Genomic DNA, 18,486 nt, shown 5'->3' on the forward strand with positions numbered 1-18,486 from the left:
ACAGACCAGCAAAATTTATAACATCTTTGCATAATAATGACATAAAAATATAAACCTTCACAAAAAAATTAGAATATGTAAGGGATAAACATCACCATTTCTACATCTAAACAACCACGTCAGTCCTATATAGCCTTACATCACCTACAATAAATGCACATAGCAATCGATTGAAGCCGATTACGTACACAAAAAACCCTTCGCCCTTTCGCATCCCATTTAATACCCCTCTTCAACACTCAATAGTCTTCAACAGTCCCTATAAATCAATAAACCCCATAACATCTCCACACCACATCCAATCACACTACCCATCGGAAAACGAAAAGCAAAAACCACTTCCCACAAAATGAAACCGGCTGAAATGGAAAGCATCATTCATATGCTGATTGGCCAGGCGGAGGAAGAGTTGGCCGCTCTAACAAACCTCCAAAGCGATATCTACTTCAACCAGGAGATGAAGAACAAACTGTTGGAGAACATGAGCCGCCGGCCAAAGTACACCAACTACCTACAAATGAAGGACCTCATCAACAACAGTACGTACGTGGCATCAAAAAGAATCATGGCGATTTACAGTCTAAAGAAGGAAACTGAAACGACCATCCAGGAGCTCAAGAAACTACTCAAAACACTTCCAGAAGATGATCAGCCATACATAGACTGATCAACAACAACAAAATCACGAACTCTTTTGTCATCTTACTATCCATGATCTCTGTAAATCGTTTCCTCTTTTGATGCTTTGCTTATGAACAGTTCCATGGTTCAGCCTTGTATTCACCTCTAAGAAATATAATCTATCGTTTATGTCTATTTTCTCATTCCATATATAAACCGTAATGCCCACACATAGCAAACCACATGTGAAGCACGTTTATGAACTTTTCTTCTCCTGGAAATTGTCTATTCCGTTGTCGGATACTAAACGGTACGGTCAGGTTTTTGACATAAAGTCAAAATTTTGTCACCTTACTAACTCTCTTCAACATAAAAATAGATAAGAAAGACCAATCAAGTATGTATTCATCCTTAGTTGTAAAAAAACGTATAACAGAGGACATTCGCATCTGTTCCATCCCCTCAACAAAGAGAAAACAACAAACAAAAAACGTTTAATCCGACCCCCGCATCGCGGGGGCTCCCCCTCTAGTTTTTTTATTAAATCGTGTTTGTTTACAATTTTTTTATAAAAATTTGTTTGAATAATTATTTTATAATACGTGTTTGTATACATTTTATAAAATGTATACAAACATGATTTTATAAAATATATACAAACACGTATTATATAAAAAAATTATTTAAACACATTTTTATAAAATGTATACAAACGAGATTTTATAAAATGTATACAAACACGTATTATATAAAAAATTAGTCAAACATGTTTTTATAAAAAAATATAAACAAACACGATTTTATAAAAAAAATATAGATACACACCTATTTGTGTGCATATATATATATATATATATATATACACACACACACACACACACATATATATATATATATATATATATATATATATATATATATATATATATATATATATATATATATATATATAGAATTAGACTCTATGGAAAACAAAAAACCCTAAAAATACATAAAGAAAATACTTAGAGATCACAAATTTTTTTTTGAAAAAATCGCACCTTTTAACAAAAAATCGCAAATTTTTTTTTAAAAAAGAAAAATTTTACAAAAAATAAAATTGATTTTTTATTTTTTTTCAGCGAAATTTTAAAAAAACTGCGATTTTTTGATGTGTAAAGTCAAAAAAAAGTTTTGTGATGTCTAGGTATTTTTTTTATGCAATTTTATGATTTTTAGAGTTTTTTAGGGTTTTTTTGTTTTCCATATAACTCTTCCTTATATATATATATATATATATATATATATATATATATATATATATATATATGTGATATGTGTTTGTATACATTTTTTTTTGTAAAATACGATTTTGTATACATTTTTTTATAAAAAAATATTTGTATATATTTATATACTTAATAAATATATATTTTTATAACTAGATACTTGATATGCAATTTTTTTAAAAAATTTATTATATAGAAAATATAAGATTTTTTTGCGAAAATACGTTTTTTTGTATAAATATGATTTTATAAAGAAAAAAATATTAGAAACATTTTTTTGAGAAAAAAGTTGTAAAAAAAACTAAAGTTATGATGAATGCATAACAAAATTCTAAAATTTTGGCAAAAGGGTAAAGTTTCAACCAAATTTGTAACAAAATTTAAAATATGGACAAAAAGTGTAAATTTTGGACCAAATATGTAATAAAATTTGAAATTTAGGCCAAAAATGTAATTTTTGAAAGTTGGATGACCTGTTAACCGGGTCAAAGGGTTAAATTGAATACGATTACCGGTATTTAAGACTTAATTGAATAAAAAAATATATAGAGACTAAATCGATTATGAGGCCAACATGTAGTGACTTTATTGCAGTTTTCCCAAAAAAAAAACCACCAATAACAACATAGAACTGTTTTGCTGAGAGAGGTAGCGAAATGATGGAAGAAGCTGGAAGTGTGCGTGCGTGTTTATCTTGGACTTGATTGATGGTGTAATTGGGTGGGGGAGGCAACATCATGATGAAGAAGAATGGAGGCACAACACGTATCGTCCAACCCGATGATGTGTCATTTTTGAAGCCACTGATCAACAGAGGAAAACACACGTGTGTTGGTTATGCCGTCAATAGTAAACAGTAGGTAAAGATAAAAAAAGGACCCCATTGAAAAAAAAAAATCCACCAATAACAACATAGAACTGTTTTGCTGAGAGAGGGAGCGAAATGATGGAGGAAGCTGGAAGTGTGCATGTGTGTTTATCTTGGACTCAATTGACGGTGTAATTAGGTGGGGGAGGCAGCGTCATGATGAAGAAGAATGGAGGCACAACACATGTCGTCCAATCCGATGATGTGCCATTTTTTAAGCCACTGATCAACAGAGGATAACATACGTGTGTTGGTTATGCCGTCAATAGTAAAGAGTAGGTAAAGATAAAAAAGGACCCCATTGAAAAAAAAACCCACCAATAACAACATAAAACTGTTTTGCCGAGAGAGGTAGTGAAATGATGGAGGAAGTTGGAAGTGTACGTGTGTGCTTATCTTGGACTCAATTGACGGTGTAATTGGGTTAGGGAGGCAACGTCATGATGAAGAAGAATGGAGGCCCAACACGTATCGTCCAACCCGATGATGTGTCATTTTTGAAGCCACTGGTCAACAGAGAAAAACACATGTATATTGGTTATGCCGTCAATAGTAAACGATAAGTAAAGATAAAAAAAAAAGATAAAAAAATCCACCAATAACAGCATAGAACTGCCCAAAGAGGAACTCAAAATTAGTATATTATATAATATAATAATAATAATAATTTTTATTTTATTTTATTTTAACAAGAATCCCCTTAGTTTAATTGATAGCAGTTGTTATATCGTGTAAGATTAGGGGTTTACCTTTTTGAAAGACATGAAACTGATGTTATGAGAAAAGTAAAAGTGATTCCTTAATTAGAAAAGGAAACAAAGTGCGTGTAGTGTTATAAACTCTGGAATCAAAGCACATGAGATTGGAAAAACGTGGTTTTCCCCCATATATCAACAGCAAGTCTTCTTCTCTATCAGGAGGATTCTAGGGTTTTTCTCGCGATCTGTATTTTCCAAATAGTAAAAATGGCGTCAAAAGGGAGATCCTTACTTCGGGGTACTTCACGGAGATCTTCATCCTCGACGCTCATATTCTCAATTGCAATTATCTGTTCATTCTTCGTTTTAATCCTTCTCGCTCTCGGAATTCTTTCAATTCCAAACAGTTCCAGCAATTCTCCGAAAGCTCATGATCTCAGCTCCATCGTTCACCATACTACTGTTGACAGGTCAAATCGGGTTTAATTTGAGTTTTTGTTCGAAATTATTGTTGTGATCTGGTTTAGTATCAAATTGGGCTGACATTGTTTTTGGTGAAAGTAGAAGTGAGAGTAAAGACGACACTGCAGATCATTGGGTTGAAGTGATCTCATGGGAGCCTAGAGCTGTTATTTATCACAATTTTCTGGTTAGCGTTTTTTCTATTGAAATCGTATATCCCCTTTCAATTTTGTTATGAAGCATAAAATAGTTTTGAGCTAGTTGTCATTGAAGTTATACAATCAGATACCTTTTCACATGTTAGTAATGTTGTAAGAACATGCAAATTCTTTTGGGAAAAAACTAATGGAGAAGAATTGACTATATACAAAAATGTTCTATGGACTTGGGTTTCATTGCCTCTGCTAACAAAGTTTACCAACTTTTTGGTTTGGAAAGGAGCTAGTTGCTTACTTGAGTTTGAGTTATCTATAATTGAAGCTCCTCTATCACTTCTACTTTTACAAGCAAAGATGCTTTTTTTCTTCCTGTTGTTTGGTTACAAAAAAGTTATGCTTTAATGCTAACCTGATCGATCAGACAAAGTTAAATAAAAGGTAAAAATAGCTTATAAAAGCTCACCAAACTGAAATTTGTGCATTTCTCATGGCAGACTCAGGCTGAATGTGAGTATCTAATCAACCTTGCTAAACCTCATATGGAGAAGTCAACTGTTGTTGACAGTGAAACTGGCAAAAGCAAAGATAGTAGGTGTGCTTATTTACTTCATTGACCTTTTCACATGTTTTTATAATGCTAAATGCAAGAACTACCAACACACTTTCTTGCATAAGTTGCATTTTACTATCTTTGTTACTAATATAGTATCCTTATATTATTTGAAATACCTTAAGATTTCACCCTTCCTTCATTTAGGGTCCGAACAAGTTCTGGCACATTTTTGGCACGTGGGCGTGATAAAACGATCCGGACCATTGAAAAAAAGATTGCAGATTTCACCTTTTTACCTGTAGGTATGCTTTTCACACAACATTATCAATCTTTAAGTTACTTATTACTTATTCCTTCACTTTTAGTTGTAATATAGGCAATGTTACTTTGTATTTACCCATTGAGAAAAAGTGCTGGATACAAAGTTTGTTACTTTTCTGGACTAAATGAACTGTCTGAATATGAGTAAATGACCGTTTTACCCTTCTGTTCAAAACCGATGCTTGATAACAAATGACTATCTATTTTGAGAACTATTATAAAATTTTCCATCAAGTAAAAAAAAACCTTTTTAACCATTTTTTATACAGAACATGGGGAAGGACTACAAGTTCTCCACTATGAAGTTGGACAAAGATATGAGCCTCACTTTGATTACTTCCAAGATGAATTTAACACCAAAAATGGAGGTCAACGTATGGCTACAGTTCTAATGTATCTGTAAGTCACACCTTAATTTTGGATGGAATGGAATCTCGAATTCCAATTCCAATTCTCTCATCTTTTTTTACTTGTGGTATCATTTGACAGATCAGACGTTGAAGAAGGGGGTGAAACCGTATTCCCATCAGCAAAAGGAAACATAAGTGCAGTCCCTTGGTGGAATGAATTATCTGAATGTGGGAAAGAAGGTTTATCTGTTAAACCAAAAATGGGAGATGCTTTGCTTTTTTGGAGCATGAAACCCGATGCATCTCTTGATGCTTCAAGTCTACATGGTTAGTATTAGTAAAAACATACCAATTATAGCATTGTATTTTCAACTGTAATATGAAGAAATGAAAGTAGATTGCTATTTCTTGTTGTAGGTGGGTGCCCCGTTATCAAGGGGAACAAGTGGTCGGCTACAAAATGGATCCGTGTCAATGAGTATAGAGCTTAATTTTTGGTTTAGAAAGGTATATCTATAAAACATGTGTTGAGCAGAATATAACAACTTGTACTGTGTTTGACATGTATTGACTGAGACTGATGTCAATGGGACTGAATGTGGCTTTTGAGTTTTGTCCCCACCCATAAAAGGTGGGACAAGGATTGTTGAACTTGATGTAGGCCACGTTTGTTACGTACATGACAAAATATACCAGTTTTGTATTGTTTGACATGCATTGGACTGAGACTGAGACTCTACTGAGACTGATATCAATTGGACAAAGTTGAAACTTTATTATAAAGTGAAAAATAAACGTCATTTTCAACATACGGGTAATATTTTGTTTATTTATTTTGTTGATTTTATGAAGTAAAAAGGGAAGCCATAATACTTTAGACTTGGTGGGTTGTTTGTTCTTTTATTTTTACCCCATCAATTCGTAGCTTCAAAAAAAATATTTTTTTGTACTACTTTTGCCGTGCGTTGGACCATGACTTAAAATGATGTCAATTAGATAAAAATTACAATTTTTTTTTTCTAAATTATTCAAAAGCTGGATTAAGAACTTGCTTTCAATATCTCGAAGATGTGAAAGCCTTTTTCATCCTTATGATCAGAAACAACCTAAAAAGCCTGTCTAATCTAATGCATATGTCATGTGTAAGAATCACAACATTTATGGCCTTTGACCCTAACTAATATTAACCAAGCCTTTAATGGGTGTTGAATAGCTGATATTGTAATGGGTGTTGAATAGTTGATATTGTTATGTCATGTGTAACAATCACAACATTTATGGCCTTTGACCAAAACTTTTAATGGGTGTTGAATAGTTGATAAAATGTTGCATACTTGCATGCATTTTGATTGGTTTAGAAGGGAAAAATAAAGACAAATGGAGCCTAGGTCTACAAATCATTGTCTTATACAATTATATAAGACAACATATAGATATCTTTAAGAACATCTTCAACCGATACTAAAAATTCTTTTTTTACATCAAATTTTGTGTTAAATTTCTGTTACTCAACATATCAAATTGTCTTAAATTTCTGTTACTCAACAGACTCATTTTTTTTTTTCACATAATTTATATCCTCTCAGATACTATAGTTATTTTTAGTTTTTACACTATTTTAGTGTGGTTGAATAATAAGAATATCAAATTTATTGTTTTACAATTTATTAGCATTACATTTGAGGTTTTTTTTATAAGTCGGTCATCTATGTTTTTGAATGTTATGTATTTTTAGTTTATTGGAGTATAAGATAATATTTTAATTATAATAATTGAAACTTGTAACTATTTTATTATAAATAAAATCAAGACAAAGTTATACGATTGGTCAACGTGGTTTCAAAAACTTTGTGATATTTTAACCAATTTTGCTTGTAAAAAGATGTTCTTTGCTCATTTTTATTATGTTTTATATTTTTCTTAAATGATTTTTAATTTTAGTTGATTTTTAAATTTCTTTCTCCTTAAAAACTTTCGGACTTTATCTCCTTCCTTTTTCATTTCTCTAAAAAAAAAAAAAACTTTCAAGAAACCTTGGACAATACAAGTCCAAGTCCTACAACCATTGTGTTCATCTTTACCCATCTTTTTCAGACGAACTATACCACCATCACCACCTTCCAACCGCCGTCAAACTCCACCTATCTTCACCCTAGACGACGTTGCATGTCCAAACCACAGCACCACCACCACCGAGTGGCAGTGGACGCAATACAAAATCTCAGGGGTAGTAAATATGATTTTAGGGGTGGTATGCTGGAAAATTTACATTAGGTCGGAAATTTGTCGAAAAAAAATTACTTTTTGCTGAAAATTTTGAGGAGTTGCATCGGCCACCACGGGAACCACCTATGTCCGACCCTGACACCGCCACCAGATAAGAACAACCACCACAAAACCCTCGACACCATAAACATCGTAGATTTCGAAATGTCGAACTTGAGGAGAATAACATGATCTATCTGTGTTCAAGTGTATTGTCTGTGTTCATGTGTTTGAAGAACAACACCACCGAATGTAGGTGGTGGTGGTCGCACTCATGGGTGAGATTTGTAAAACTGTTCATGTGATGTGTAACATAGTTGGCTTCTTACTTTGACATACTTTTTCATTTAAACACTCGATATACTCGTCAGGCCTACACATCTGAAGTCAATTCCCAAGGAGATGCATGAGTTACGTTTCATCACACTTTGAAAGGCAGCTGCTTCATAAGGCCACTACTTCGCTATTTTGTAAATACAAGCCCAAACTTACACACTAGACGTCTAGACCAACAAACATAAAATCAACTTAAAATCATAGTAAAAGTATTGGTGACCAATATTAAACATTTAACTACCTATGAGGCTATTTACGTATCACAAATCACACTTATATTTAACTGACTACGTGTAATTAATTGTCTATATAACATAATTAAACCAATTCTTTCCTCAAAACTAAGATAAGATATGACATAACTAAACAAATAGTTCCTTCAAACTAATATCATATTGTACAAGCCTGCTGCTACCTAGCCATAATTTTTAGACTTAGTTTTGGTTTACAAGTTGTAGTGAAACTATGTCACATATCGACATCCTACAAAAAATTAAAAATTACGTACCATAATGTTTCAGATGTGACAGCCCGGATTCCCAGGTATTATTTATTCTTATAATTTTGGTGATTTGTGAGGAGACTCGACGAGTTGGAGCTCAAACTCGCCGAGTATGATCGCGGCTTGGGCACGGGTTCGCGTCCGGACTCGGCGAGTCCAAAAGGTGGACTCGGCGAGTCCACGCTGTTTAATGAAACCCTAATTTCCAGGGTATGAGACCTATTTAAAGGGGCTTATGGCCGTCATTTGCGGCCACCAACCCCAAAGAGAACCCTAAAGAGTCCTTGAGCGTTTTGTGAGAGAGAAGAGGAAGGTCCTTGACTATTTGTGGGTGTTTTTGCATATAAAAGAGGAACAAGGCAAGAGGAGACCAAAGAGGGTGCTAATCCAGTGATTTATGAGCTCAGAGACTTCATTTGAGGTAACCATTCGTTCCTTTCTCAGTCCTTGGTGTAAATCTTAGAGTTAGGGTTTCTTTGTGGAATGATCCATGGAGTAATTGGCCTATTCTCGTGTTGGTGCTTTAGATCTGGACCCAAAGAGGTCCAGAGACTCTTTTCCCTCAAGCTTTATGAGTGTTAATGGAGGCCATGAGCTTAGAATAGCATTCTAGAGACCATATCATCAAATAAGGCCTTTGAACCTTTGCATGAGCACCAAGATAGTAACTTTACGTGATGTATGTGCTTGGAAGGACTGGATCTATGAGTTATTGGAACGGATCTGACCTCAGGAGTGAGTTTGAGTTTATGCGAGTCTGAAGAACAGACTCGGCGAGTAGCATGAAGATTGTCCATAACCACTCAACGAGTGGTCTTGCCGAGTTAAGGGGTTGACTCAGTGAGTTAGAGAGGGTTGACGGGTGGACTGAGTCAAGCTGGAACTCGCCGAGTTGTTCTTGAGACTCGGCGAGTTGAGTCGTGGTGGCCCCGCAACTCATGCCAGGTGGAACTCGTCGAGTTAGGAAAATACTCGACGTGTCGAGAGAGGATCCCAGGGAATCAGTGGATGCGTATAGACTCGCCGAGTCGCTATAGTGCACTCCCCGAGTCCGGTCAAAGTTGACCGTTGACCATTGACCAGTGTTGACCTGTATTGACTTGATAGGGTTAGTCAACCTTAGTTGTGAAGTGTTATTTAGAGATATATTGTGTTATAGGAGGACTATAGATCGGGGGATCGAGCACGAGTGATTTCAGGGATTTACGAGTTACCGAGATACGCGAGGTGAGTCTTCTCACTATACTTTACCTTGAGTAGGTAATCAGAGTTATGTGACAGAGTATTTGTATGCTATATGTATGTTATGTGTTGTACTGCATTATTTCTATGTGATTTATGCTGTGCATGTTTATAGAGTTGGAACCGGAAGGTTCACAGAGATAGAACCAGAGGGTTCACAGAGTAGGGTCCACGGACCCACAGAGTTATAGCCTCGAGTGGCTAATATGTGTTATGTGTGGTATTTTGGGGAACTCACTAAGCTTTGTGCTTACAATGTTGGTGTTATTTGTTTCAGGTACTAGTGATGACCGTGGGAAGGCGCCGACTTGATCAGTACACACACACGGGATTTTTATATTATCAGATCTTGGGATTTTTATATAGCATGGATTGAGTTTCAAACATTAATGTTTTTATGAGTGTTAAATGATTTGTGTTTTTATAAAATGCGAATTTTTTTTTTGAAATTTATGGTGTTACAAGTTGGTATCAGAGCCTTGGTTTGAGGGATTCGAGTACACATTCGGGCGTATTTGAACTCAAACTGAGGATTTGAGAAGTATTTTCAAAAAGAGTAAAAGATTTTTGGAAAAACGCAGAGCAGGGTTGTGTGTACGATCAGTCCGTGCCCGAACGATGATTTCCCAAAATACCCTCATGTTATGTGATATTGATATTGATATGATGTATTCTCATGCTAGAGTAGGCTAGGTACTCATATTAGGACTAGAGTGGCCTGATTTGTGATGCCTTAGCCTAGGGAGAGGTGAGCTGCTATGAGATGCTTGAGAGTGAGTAGGTAGCAGCGAGGGGCTTATGAGAGATCTGTTAGAGAGTGGATTATGCATGATAGAGTACTTGGAATTTGGGATCAGAAGAGGAGGACTTGGGGTGTATTCTGATACGGTGCGGACAGTAGTATTGGGCCCGTACTACTGGAAGCACCGGGGCGGTGTACAACCCAAGTAAGAATCTTTGGAATACCAAGGATCAAGGAGGAATGAGTTGTCGAGTGTGAGTATGCTCGAATGGATTCTAATTTATCGTATGTTGTATTTCAGAGGTAGATCATGGTGAGGACACGTCTTATGCCTGAGAGCAGTGGGGCCAGTGATGAGGAGATCCGCCAGATCATCCATGAGGAGGTGGCTGCGGCCATCAGGGCAGAGATACCAGAGATGTTCAGGTCTATTAAGACCACGTTGATTGAGACCTTTGACGAGCATTCTGCCGCTCTTTCTGAGGCTGCTGTTGCAGCGGCCACCGCAGCTATTGCTGCCGCGAGGCCGCAGGGTGGTGATGCGTTGCTGTTCCGAGAGTTCAGCAACACAAAACCGCTAGAGTTTGATGGGACCCAGGACCCGGTGGCGGCTATGAGATGGATTTCTGACATAGAGGGGTGTTTCTTCACTTGCTCATCTCCTGAGCATTTGAGAGTACGGTTCGCGCTGAACCAGCTTCGCTTGGGAGCGAAGGACTGGTGGAAGTTTGTGACGGCGCACTTTACGCCTGCTGAGCTTGCGACAGTGACCTAGGAGAGGTTCACTGCCATGTTCCGAGATGAGTACGTTCCCCAGGTGGAGAGGGAGCATTTGGCCCAGGAGTTTCTGACCCTCAAGCAGGGTACTGAGTCTGTTACGGTGATTACCAGGATGTTCCACGAGAGGGCGATGTTCTGCCCTGAGCACGTGTCCACTGAGCAGACACGTATGAGCCGATATTTGAGTATCTTGAGGTGAGACATTCGGGAGTTCATGGCGAACTCCTCGTACCGGACATTTTACGAGCTTCAGGAAAATGCCCGGAAGAGGGAGATTGAGCAAGAGACTCAGGCCAGGGAGGAGGCGGAGTCTCAGGGGAGGGATCGGCGACCGACGTAGTCTCAGCCGGCAGCCAAGCGGGCCAAGCCCGCTGATCCCAAATCAGGGAGCCAGAAGGGCCGTACTTGTGGGAAGTGCGACAAGGGTCATGGTGGAGTCTGTAGAGCGGGATCTTGCTACAAGTGTGGCAAGGAGGGGCATATGGCCAAGGACTGCCCCAAGGGGTTTGCGGTGTGTTTCCACTGCAACCAGACAGGACACCGGAAGGTGGAGTGTCCGCAGTTGCGGGGATCAGCTCAGGGAGCACCTCAGGGATCTGCCCATGCCGCCATCAGAGCTACCGATAGTCGGCCAGTGAAGGCCGAGGCGCCAAGGGCACGAGGGAGAGCCTTTCAGTTGACCGTGGAGGAGGTCCGCGCAGCGCCCGATGTCGTGGCTGGTACGTATTCTTTCGTGTATTTATTTTGATGTTGAGATATTATGCTTATATTATGTTACGCGTAGGTACTTTCCTTGTGAATTCTGTACCTGCTTTGGTGTTATTTGACTCGGGTGCGAGTCGGTCTTTTGTATCTTTGACTTTTAGTCAGCATATCAGTGTTAGTCGTGAGGAATTGAGTCGGCCTCTGAGAGTTTCCATAGCTGACGAGAGGGTGATATATGCCACGGAGGTTCTCCGGGGGTGCGTGTTCGAGATTTTCGGTGTTGTGTTCCCGATTGATTTGGTTCCTATTGCGATGGGTGATGTCTGTGTCATTGTGGGCATGGACTGGTTGAGCAAATTCGGTGCGGTTATCGACTGCGAGCGACAACTGGTGACCATATGAGACCCTAGTGGGGGAGTTCTTATGGTGTATGGCGAGGGTACACGTTCTGGATCAGCGTTTTGTTCGGCCGCTAGGGTGAGGCAGTGTCTACAGCAGGGCTGTAAGGGTTTTGTGGCGTATGTGATGGATACGCGGGTGGATTCCGAGAGACCGAGGTCAGTTGAGGAGGTTCCGATAGTGCGTGAGTTCCCGGATGTATTTCCATAGGAGTTGCCGGGTGTGCCTCATGTGAGGCAAGTGGAGTTCAGTATCGATTTGGTTCCGGGGACCGCGCCTATCGCTAAGGTGCCTTATCGCCTTGCACCTCCAGAGATGCAAGAGTTATCCTTGCAGCTTCAGGAGTTGCTGGGGAAGGGGTTTATTCGGCCGAGCAGCTCGCCGTGGTGAGCGCCTTTCCTGTTTGTCAAGAAGAAGGATGGTTCACACCGGATGTGCATTGATTACCGGGAGTTGAACAAGCTGACGGTCAAGAACCGTTACCCGTTGCCGAGGATCGACGATTTGTTCGATCAGTTACAGGGAGCATCTTGGTTCTCCAAGATCGATTTAAGGTCTGGATATCATCAGGTGAGGGTGCGAGATGAGGACGTCCAGACGACAGTGTTCAGGACGCGTTATGGGCATTACGAGTTTGTGGTGATGCCTTTCGGGCTCACCAATGCCCTGGCAGTGTTCATGGATCTCATGAACCGAGTGTGCAGGCCGATGCTGGATCGGTCGGTGATTGTATTTATCGACGACATTTTGGTATATTCGAGATCTAGAGAGCAGCATGAGGATCATTTGAGGGAGATCATCGGAGTTCTGAGATCGGAGAGGCTTTATGCCAAATTCTCCAGTGTGATTTCTGGTTGCGAGAGGTCCAGTTCCTGGGTCATCTCATTAACCAGAAAGGGATATCGGTCGACCCGGCCAAAGTTGAGGCGGTGATGAGTTGGGAAGTGCCGAGGTCACCCTCCGAAATCAGGAGTTTCCTAGGGTTGGCAGGTTATTATCGGAGATTTATCAAAGATTTCTCTAAAATCGCAGTGCCACTCACCAGGTTGACCCGGAAGGGTGTCGCTTTTTCATGGGGCCCCGAGAAGCAGGCCTCCTTTGAGACGCTTCACCAAAGGTTATGCGAAGCCCTGGTGTTTGCCCTCCCGGAAGGGATGGAGGACTTTGTGGTATACTGTGATGCATCGATTTTGGGGTTGGGGGTGGTGCTGATGCAGAGAGGGCATGTGATAGCATATGCATCGAGGCAGCTGAAGCCTCATGAGACGAGATATCCCACCCATGATCTAGAGTTGGGGGCAGTGGTGTTCGCCCTCAAGATTTGGCGTCACTACCTGTATGGGGTTCGGTGTACGATATACACGGACCATAAGAGTTTGAAGTATTTGATGGATCAGCCCAACCTAAATATGCGACATAGAAGGTGGTTGGATGTGGTCAAGGATTATGATTGTGAGATCCTGTACCACCCAGGCAAGGCTAATGTTGTAGCCGATGCACTGAGCCGCAGGGCGGAGAGCACCCCGCTGTGGGATGTATGTTTGAGATTGACCGTGATAGCTCCAGTGTTAGACGCCATTCGTGGGGCACAGGCCGAGGCTGTGCAACCTGAGATGCAGAACAAAGAGCGAGTTGTTGGATTGATTTCAGAGTTCGTTACCGATGGTCGGGGGCTTATGACATTCCAGGGGCGTATCTGGGTGCCGTTTGTGGGAGGAACGCGTACCATTTTGATGGAAGAGGCTCATCGGTCAAAATTTCGATCCATATTGGGGCCACTAAGATGTATTTGGACCTGAGGAAAGAGTATTGTTGGCCCTCTATGAAGAGGGATGTTGCCTGGTTTGTTGAGAGGTGCTTGACCTGCCGTAGGGTTAAGGCCGAGCACCAGAGACCGCATGGTAAGTTGCAGCCGTTGGAGGTTCCCGAATGGAAGTGGGAACAGATCACCATGGATTTTATCACCAAATTGCCAAGGACTGCCAGGGGAGTTGATGCAATTTGGGTGATTGTGGACAGGTTGGCGAAGAGCGCTCACTTTCTTGCTATCAGCGAGAGTTCTTCCGCATAGAAGTTAGCAGAGATGTACGTGAGGGAAGTGGTATCTCGGCATGGGGTGCCGATCTCGATTGTCTCAGACCGGGATGTACGTTTCACTTCCAGATTCTGGAAGAAGTTTCATGAGGAGTTAGGTACTAGGCTGCATTTTAGTACCGCATATCACCCCCAGACGGACGGGCAGAGTGAGCGGACGATTCAGACGCTCGAGGACATGCTCCGGGCATGTGTGTTGGATTTCGGGGGAAGTTGGGATACGTACTTGCCCTTGGCAGAGTTTTCCTACAACAACAGCCATCATTCGAGCATTGGTATGCCACCCTTTGATCTGTTGTATGGGAGGAGGTGTCGGACCCCCATTTGTTGGGGAGAGGTTGGACAGCGTGTGATGGGCAGTACGGAGATCGTGCTTCAGACGAAAGAGCAGATCCAACAGGTCAGACAGAGGTTGTTGACCGCTCAAAGTCGTCAGAAGAGTTATGCAGACAGACGCCGGTCCGAGCTTGAGTTTCAGGTCGGCGACCTTGTACTCCTGAAGGTCTCTCCTTGGAAAGGAGTGATTCGATTCAGGAAGAGAGGCAAGTTGGGGCCCCGATATATTGGTCCATTCCGAGTGATCGCGAGGGTAGGCAGGGTAGCCTATCGTTTGGAATTGCCAGCAGAGTTGGGGCAGATTCACGACACTTTCCACGTGTCGCAATTGCGGAAATGAATAGCCGATGAGTCGGCAGTAGTTCCATTAGAGGACATTCAGGTGGATGCAAGCCTGAATTATGCTGAGAGACCAGTGACAATCAGAGATCAGAAAATCAAGGTTCTGAGGAACAAGGAGGTACCCTTGGTTTTGGTTCAGTGGCAGCATCAGAAGGCGTTCGAGATGACTTGGGAGCCGGAGCGTGAGATGCGTGAGCAGCATCCGGAGTTATTTGCAGAACGAGACTTCGAGGGCGAAGTCTAGTTCTAGTGGGGGAAAATTGTAACAGCCCGGATTCCCAGGTATCATTTATTCTTTTAATTTTTGGTGATTTGTAAGGAGACTCGGCGAGTTGGAGCTCAAACTCGCCGAGTATGATCGCGGTTTTGGGCAAGGGTTCGCGTCCGGACTCGGCGAGTCCAAAAGGTGGACTCGGCGAGTCCACGCTGTTTAATGAAACCCTAATTTCCAGGGTATGAGACCTATTTAAAGGGGCTTATGGCCGTCATTTGCGGCCACCAACCCCAGATAGAACCCTAAAGAGTCCTTGAGCGTTTTGTGAGAGAGAAGAGGAAGGTCCTTGACTATTTGTGGGTGTTTTTGCATATAAAAGAGGAACAAGGCAAGAGGAGACCAAAGAGGGTGCTAATCCAGTGATTTATGAGCTCAGAGACTTCATTTGAGGTAACCATTCGTTCTTTCTCAGTCCTTGGTGTAAATCTTAGAGTTAGGGTTTCTTTGTGGAATGATCCATGGAGTAATTGGCCTATTCTTGTGTTGGTGCTTTAGATCTGGACCCAAAGAGGTCCAGAGACTCTTTTCCCTCAAGCTTTATGAGTGTTAATGGAGGCCATGAGCTTCGAATAGCATTCTAGAGACCATATCATCAAATAAGGCCTTTGAACCTTTGCATGAGCACCAAGATAGTAACTTTACGTGATGTATGTGCTTGGAAGGATTGGATCTATGAGTTATTGGAACGGATCTGACCTTAGGAGTGAGTTTGAGTTTTTGCATGGCATAGACTGGCCGAGTCTGAAGAACAGACTCGGCGAGTAGCATGAAGATTGTCCATAACCACTCAGCGAGTGGTCTTGCCGAGTTAAGGGGTTGACTCAGTGAGTCAGAGAGGGTTGACGGGTGGACTGAGTCAAGCTGGAACTCACCGAGTTGTTCTTGAGACTCGGAGAGTTGAGTCGTGGTGGCCCCGCAACTCATGCCAGGTGGAACTCGTCGAGTTAGGAAAATACTCGACGTGTCGAGAGAGGATCCCAGGGAATCAGTGGATGCGTATAGACTCGCCGAGTCGCTATAGTGCACTCGCCGAGTCCGGTCAAAGTTGACCGTTGACCATTGACCAGTGTTGACCTGTGTTGACTTGATAGGGTTAGTCAACCTTAGTTGTGAAGTGTTATTTAGAAGATATATTGTGTTATAGGAGGACTATATATCGGGGGATCGAGCACGAGTGATTTCAGGGATTTGCGAGTTACCGAGATACGCGAGGTGAGTCTTCTCACTATACTTTACCTTGAGTAGGTAATCAGAGTTATGTGACAGAGTATTTGTATGCTATATGTATGTTATGTGTTGTACTGCATTATTTTTATGTGATTTATGCTGTGCATGTTTATAGAGTTGGAATCGGAAGGTTCACAGAGATAGAACCAAAGGGTTCACAGAGTAGGGTCCACAGACCCACAGATTTATAGCCTCGAGTGGCTAATATGTGTTACGTGTGGTATTTTGGGGAACTCACTAAGCTTTGTGCTTACAGTGTTGGTGTTATTTGTTTCACGTACTAGTGATAACCGTGGGAAGGCGCCGGCTTGATCAGTACACACACACGGGATTTTTATATTATCAGATCTTGGGATTTTTATATAGCATGGATTGAGTTTCAAACATTAATGTTTTTATGAATGTTAAATGATTTGTGTTTTTATAAAATGCGAAAAATTGTTTTGAAATTTACGGTGTTACATCAGACAAGATATACATGTTGCTAGGGGTGCAAACGAGCCGAGCCGAGCCCGAGCCTGGCCAGACTCGGCTCGGGCTCGTTTAAGTTATATAACGCTCGAGCTCGAGCTCGACTCGATTCGAAATTCCTTGTACTGAGCTCGGCTCGAGCTCGTAAAGAATTATACAAGCTCGGCTCGGGCTCGGGCTCGACTCGTTTTTTATCTGATGTGTCTAAATAAGCTTAAGCTCAGCTCGAGCTCGTTAAGAAACTCATTTACTAATACCCTAAATCCATAATTCCCCTAATATGTTTTTATTTTAATATATTTAAATAATATTAAATTATATTATATAAAGGCTTGTTTAGGCTCGCGAGCCTAATCAAACTTAATGACATAGGCTTGAGCTCGAGCTCGTTTAATAAACGAGCTTAATATTAAGCTCGAGCTCGGCTCGGGCTCGTTTAAAATCAATTTCGAGTCGAGCTTTTAACAATCCGATCTCGAGTAGCTTGCGAGTAGCTTGGCTCGTTTGCACCCCTACATGTTCCAAAGTCGTCCTTAGTGTTCCCAACATGATCTTTTTACGATTTATAAGTTCTTATTTTTCCTAATACAAATCTTAGTGGCACACAATGCATAAGAGTAACAATAACTAATTAAACGAAATATCTTCATCAGAATAATGCAGTAAATTCCTGGCATTCTCTAGACAATATATTCATATCTCGGACTAATATTTATTCAATAATATGCTTAAAGTAACATATCATACATACTTATAAAGCTAACATTTTTTCTTAAATCTCATGCATTTGAAACCCCATTTTTTAACTTTCTCAAACCACATTCATTTGAAACCCCCTTTTTTAACTAATGCAACTCAAAAGTTTTCTTAATTATGATTTAACACTCAAAAGTTTTATAACTTATATTATGTTTAATTAGCATTTAGTAAAAACTTTACTATAAAAATGTCAATCTTTTGTGTCTTTTGTGTTATATAAAATCTTACATGTAAGAAGGATTTGAAGATATTGTGATTCAAAAGTTTTCATATAGTTGAAGCACTCACGATCCAAATATGATGATTTGAAGAAATGGATTATGTCGCATCGATGGTAATTGTAATATGATTTTTTTTTTCAATCAAAACAAATGAAGCTTTTCTATTCTTTCTTTATATTCACTTTCTCATTTAATCTTTATATGTGATTTGTATGTATTACTCAATCTTGAATATGACTCTCCAAACATCAATGTTTTGCTTGGAATATCTTTCTGATTATTCTTTTTCAAGAAAAATATTTTGATTGCAGGTTAGTGAAGAATTTTCATCAAGTTTCTATGGTTGAATGATGTTAAATGAAGAAAGAAGATTCATAAAATGTATATAGGTTTTTTTGTTTGAGCAAAGTTGACGAATGTTAGTTTTTTCTTTTGATTTAAATGTATGTTTATGTAACATCTTTATTTATATATTCAACCACCCAATGTTCT

At 40.1% G+C, this 18,486-nt stretch overlaps 1 protein-coding gene across 1 annotated transcript; it reads left to right on the forward strand.

The window, feature by feature from the left end:
• The first annotated feature begins 3,590 nt into the window (after nt 1-3,590).
• On the forward strand, nt 3,591-6,012 carry LOC145097202 (putative prolyl 4-hydroxylase 10). The gene is made up of 7 exons (XM_079034724.1): nt 3,591-3,925; nt 4,020-4,104; nt 4,570-4,667; nt 4,833-4,930; nt 5,219-5,348; nt 5,439-5,626; nt 5,717-6,012. The coding sequence occupies exons 1-7, from the start codon at nt 3,723-3,725 to the stop codon at nt 5,788-5,790; spliced, it is 876 nt and encodes a 291-aa protein (XP_078890850.1). The 5' UTR covers nt 3,591-3,722; the 3' UTR covers nt 5,791-6,012.
• Nucleotides 6,013-18,486: the final 12,474 nt, after the last annotated feature.

This window comes from Lactuca serriola, chromosome 4 (assembly GCF_051521515.1).
Source record: "Lactuca serriola cultivar US96UC23 chromosome 4, Lser_US96UC23_V15, whole genome shotgun sequence".
Classification (NCBI taxonomy): domain Eukaryota; kingdom Viridiplantae; phylum Streptophyta; class Magnoliopsida; order Asterales; family Asteraceae; genus Lactuca; species Lactuca serriola.

What these genes read in the sequence shown, in the direction of transcription:
- LOC145097202 (XM_079034724.1), top strand. Translation starts at nt 3,723, where the DNA reads ATGGCGTCAAAAGGGAGATCCTTACTTCGGGGTACTTCACGGAGATCT. An exon ending in CACCATACTACTGTTGACAG is followed by an intron (nt 3,926 to 4,019) that starts GTCAAATCGGGT and finishes TGGTGAAAGTAG; the next exon opens with AAGTGAGAGTAAAGACGACA. An exon ending in GGCAAAAGCAAAGATAGTAG is followed by an intron (nt 4,668 to 4,832) that starts GTGTGCTTATTT and finishes TCCTTCATTTAG; the next exon opens with GGTCCGAACAAGTTCTGGCA.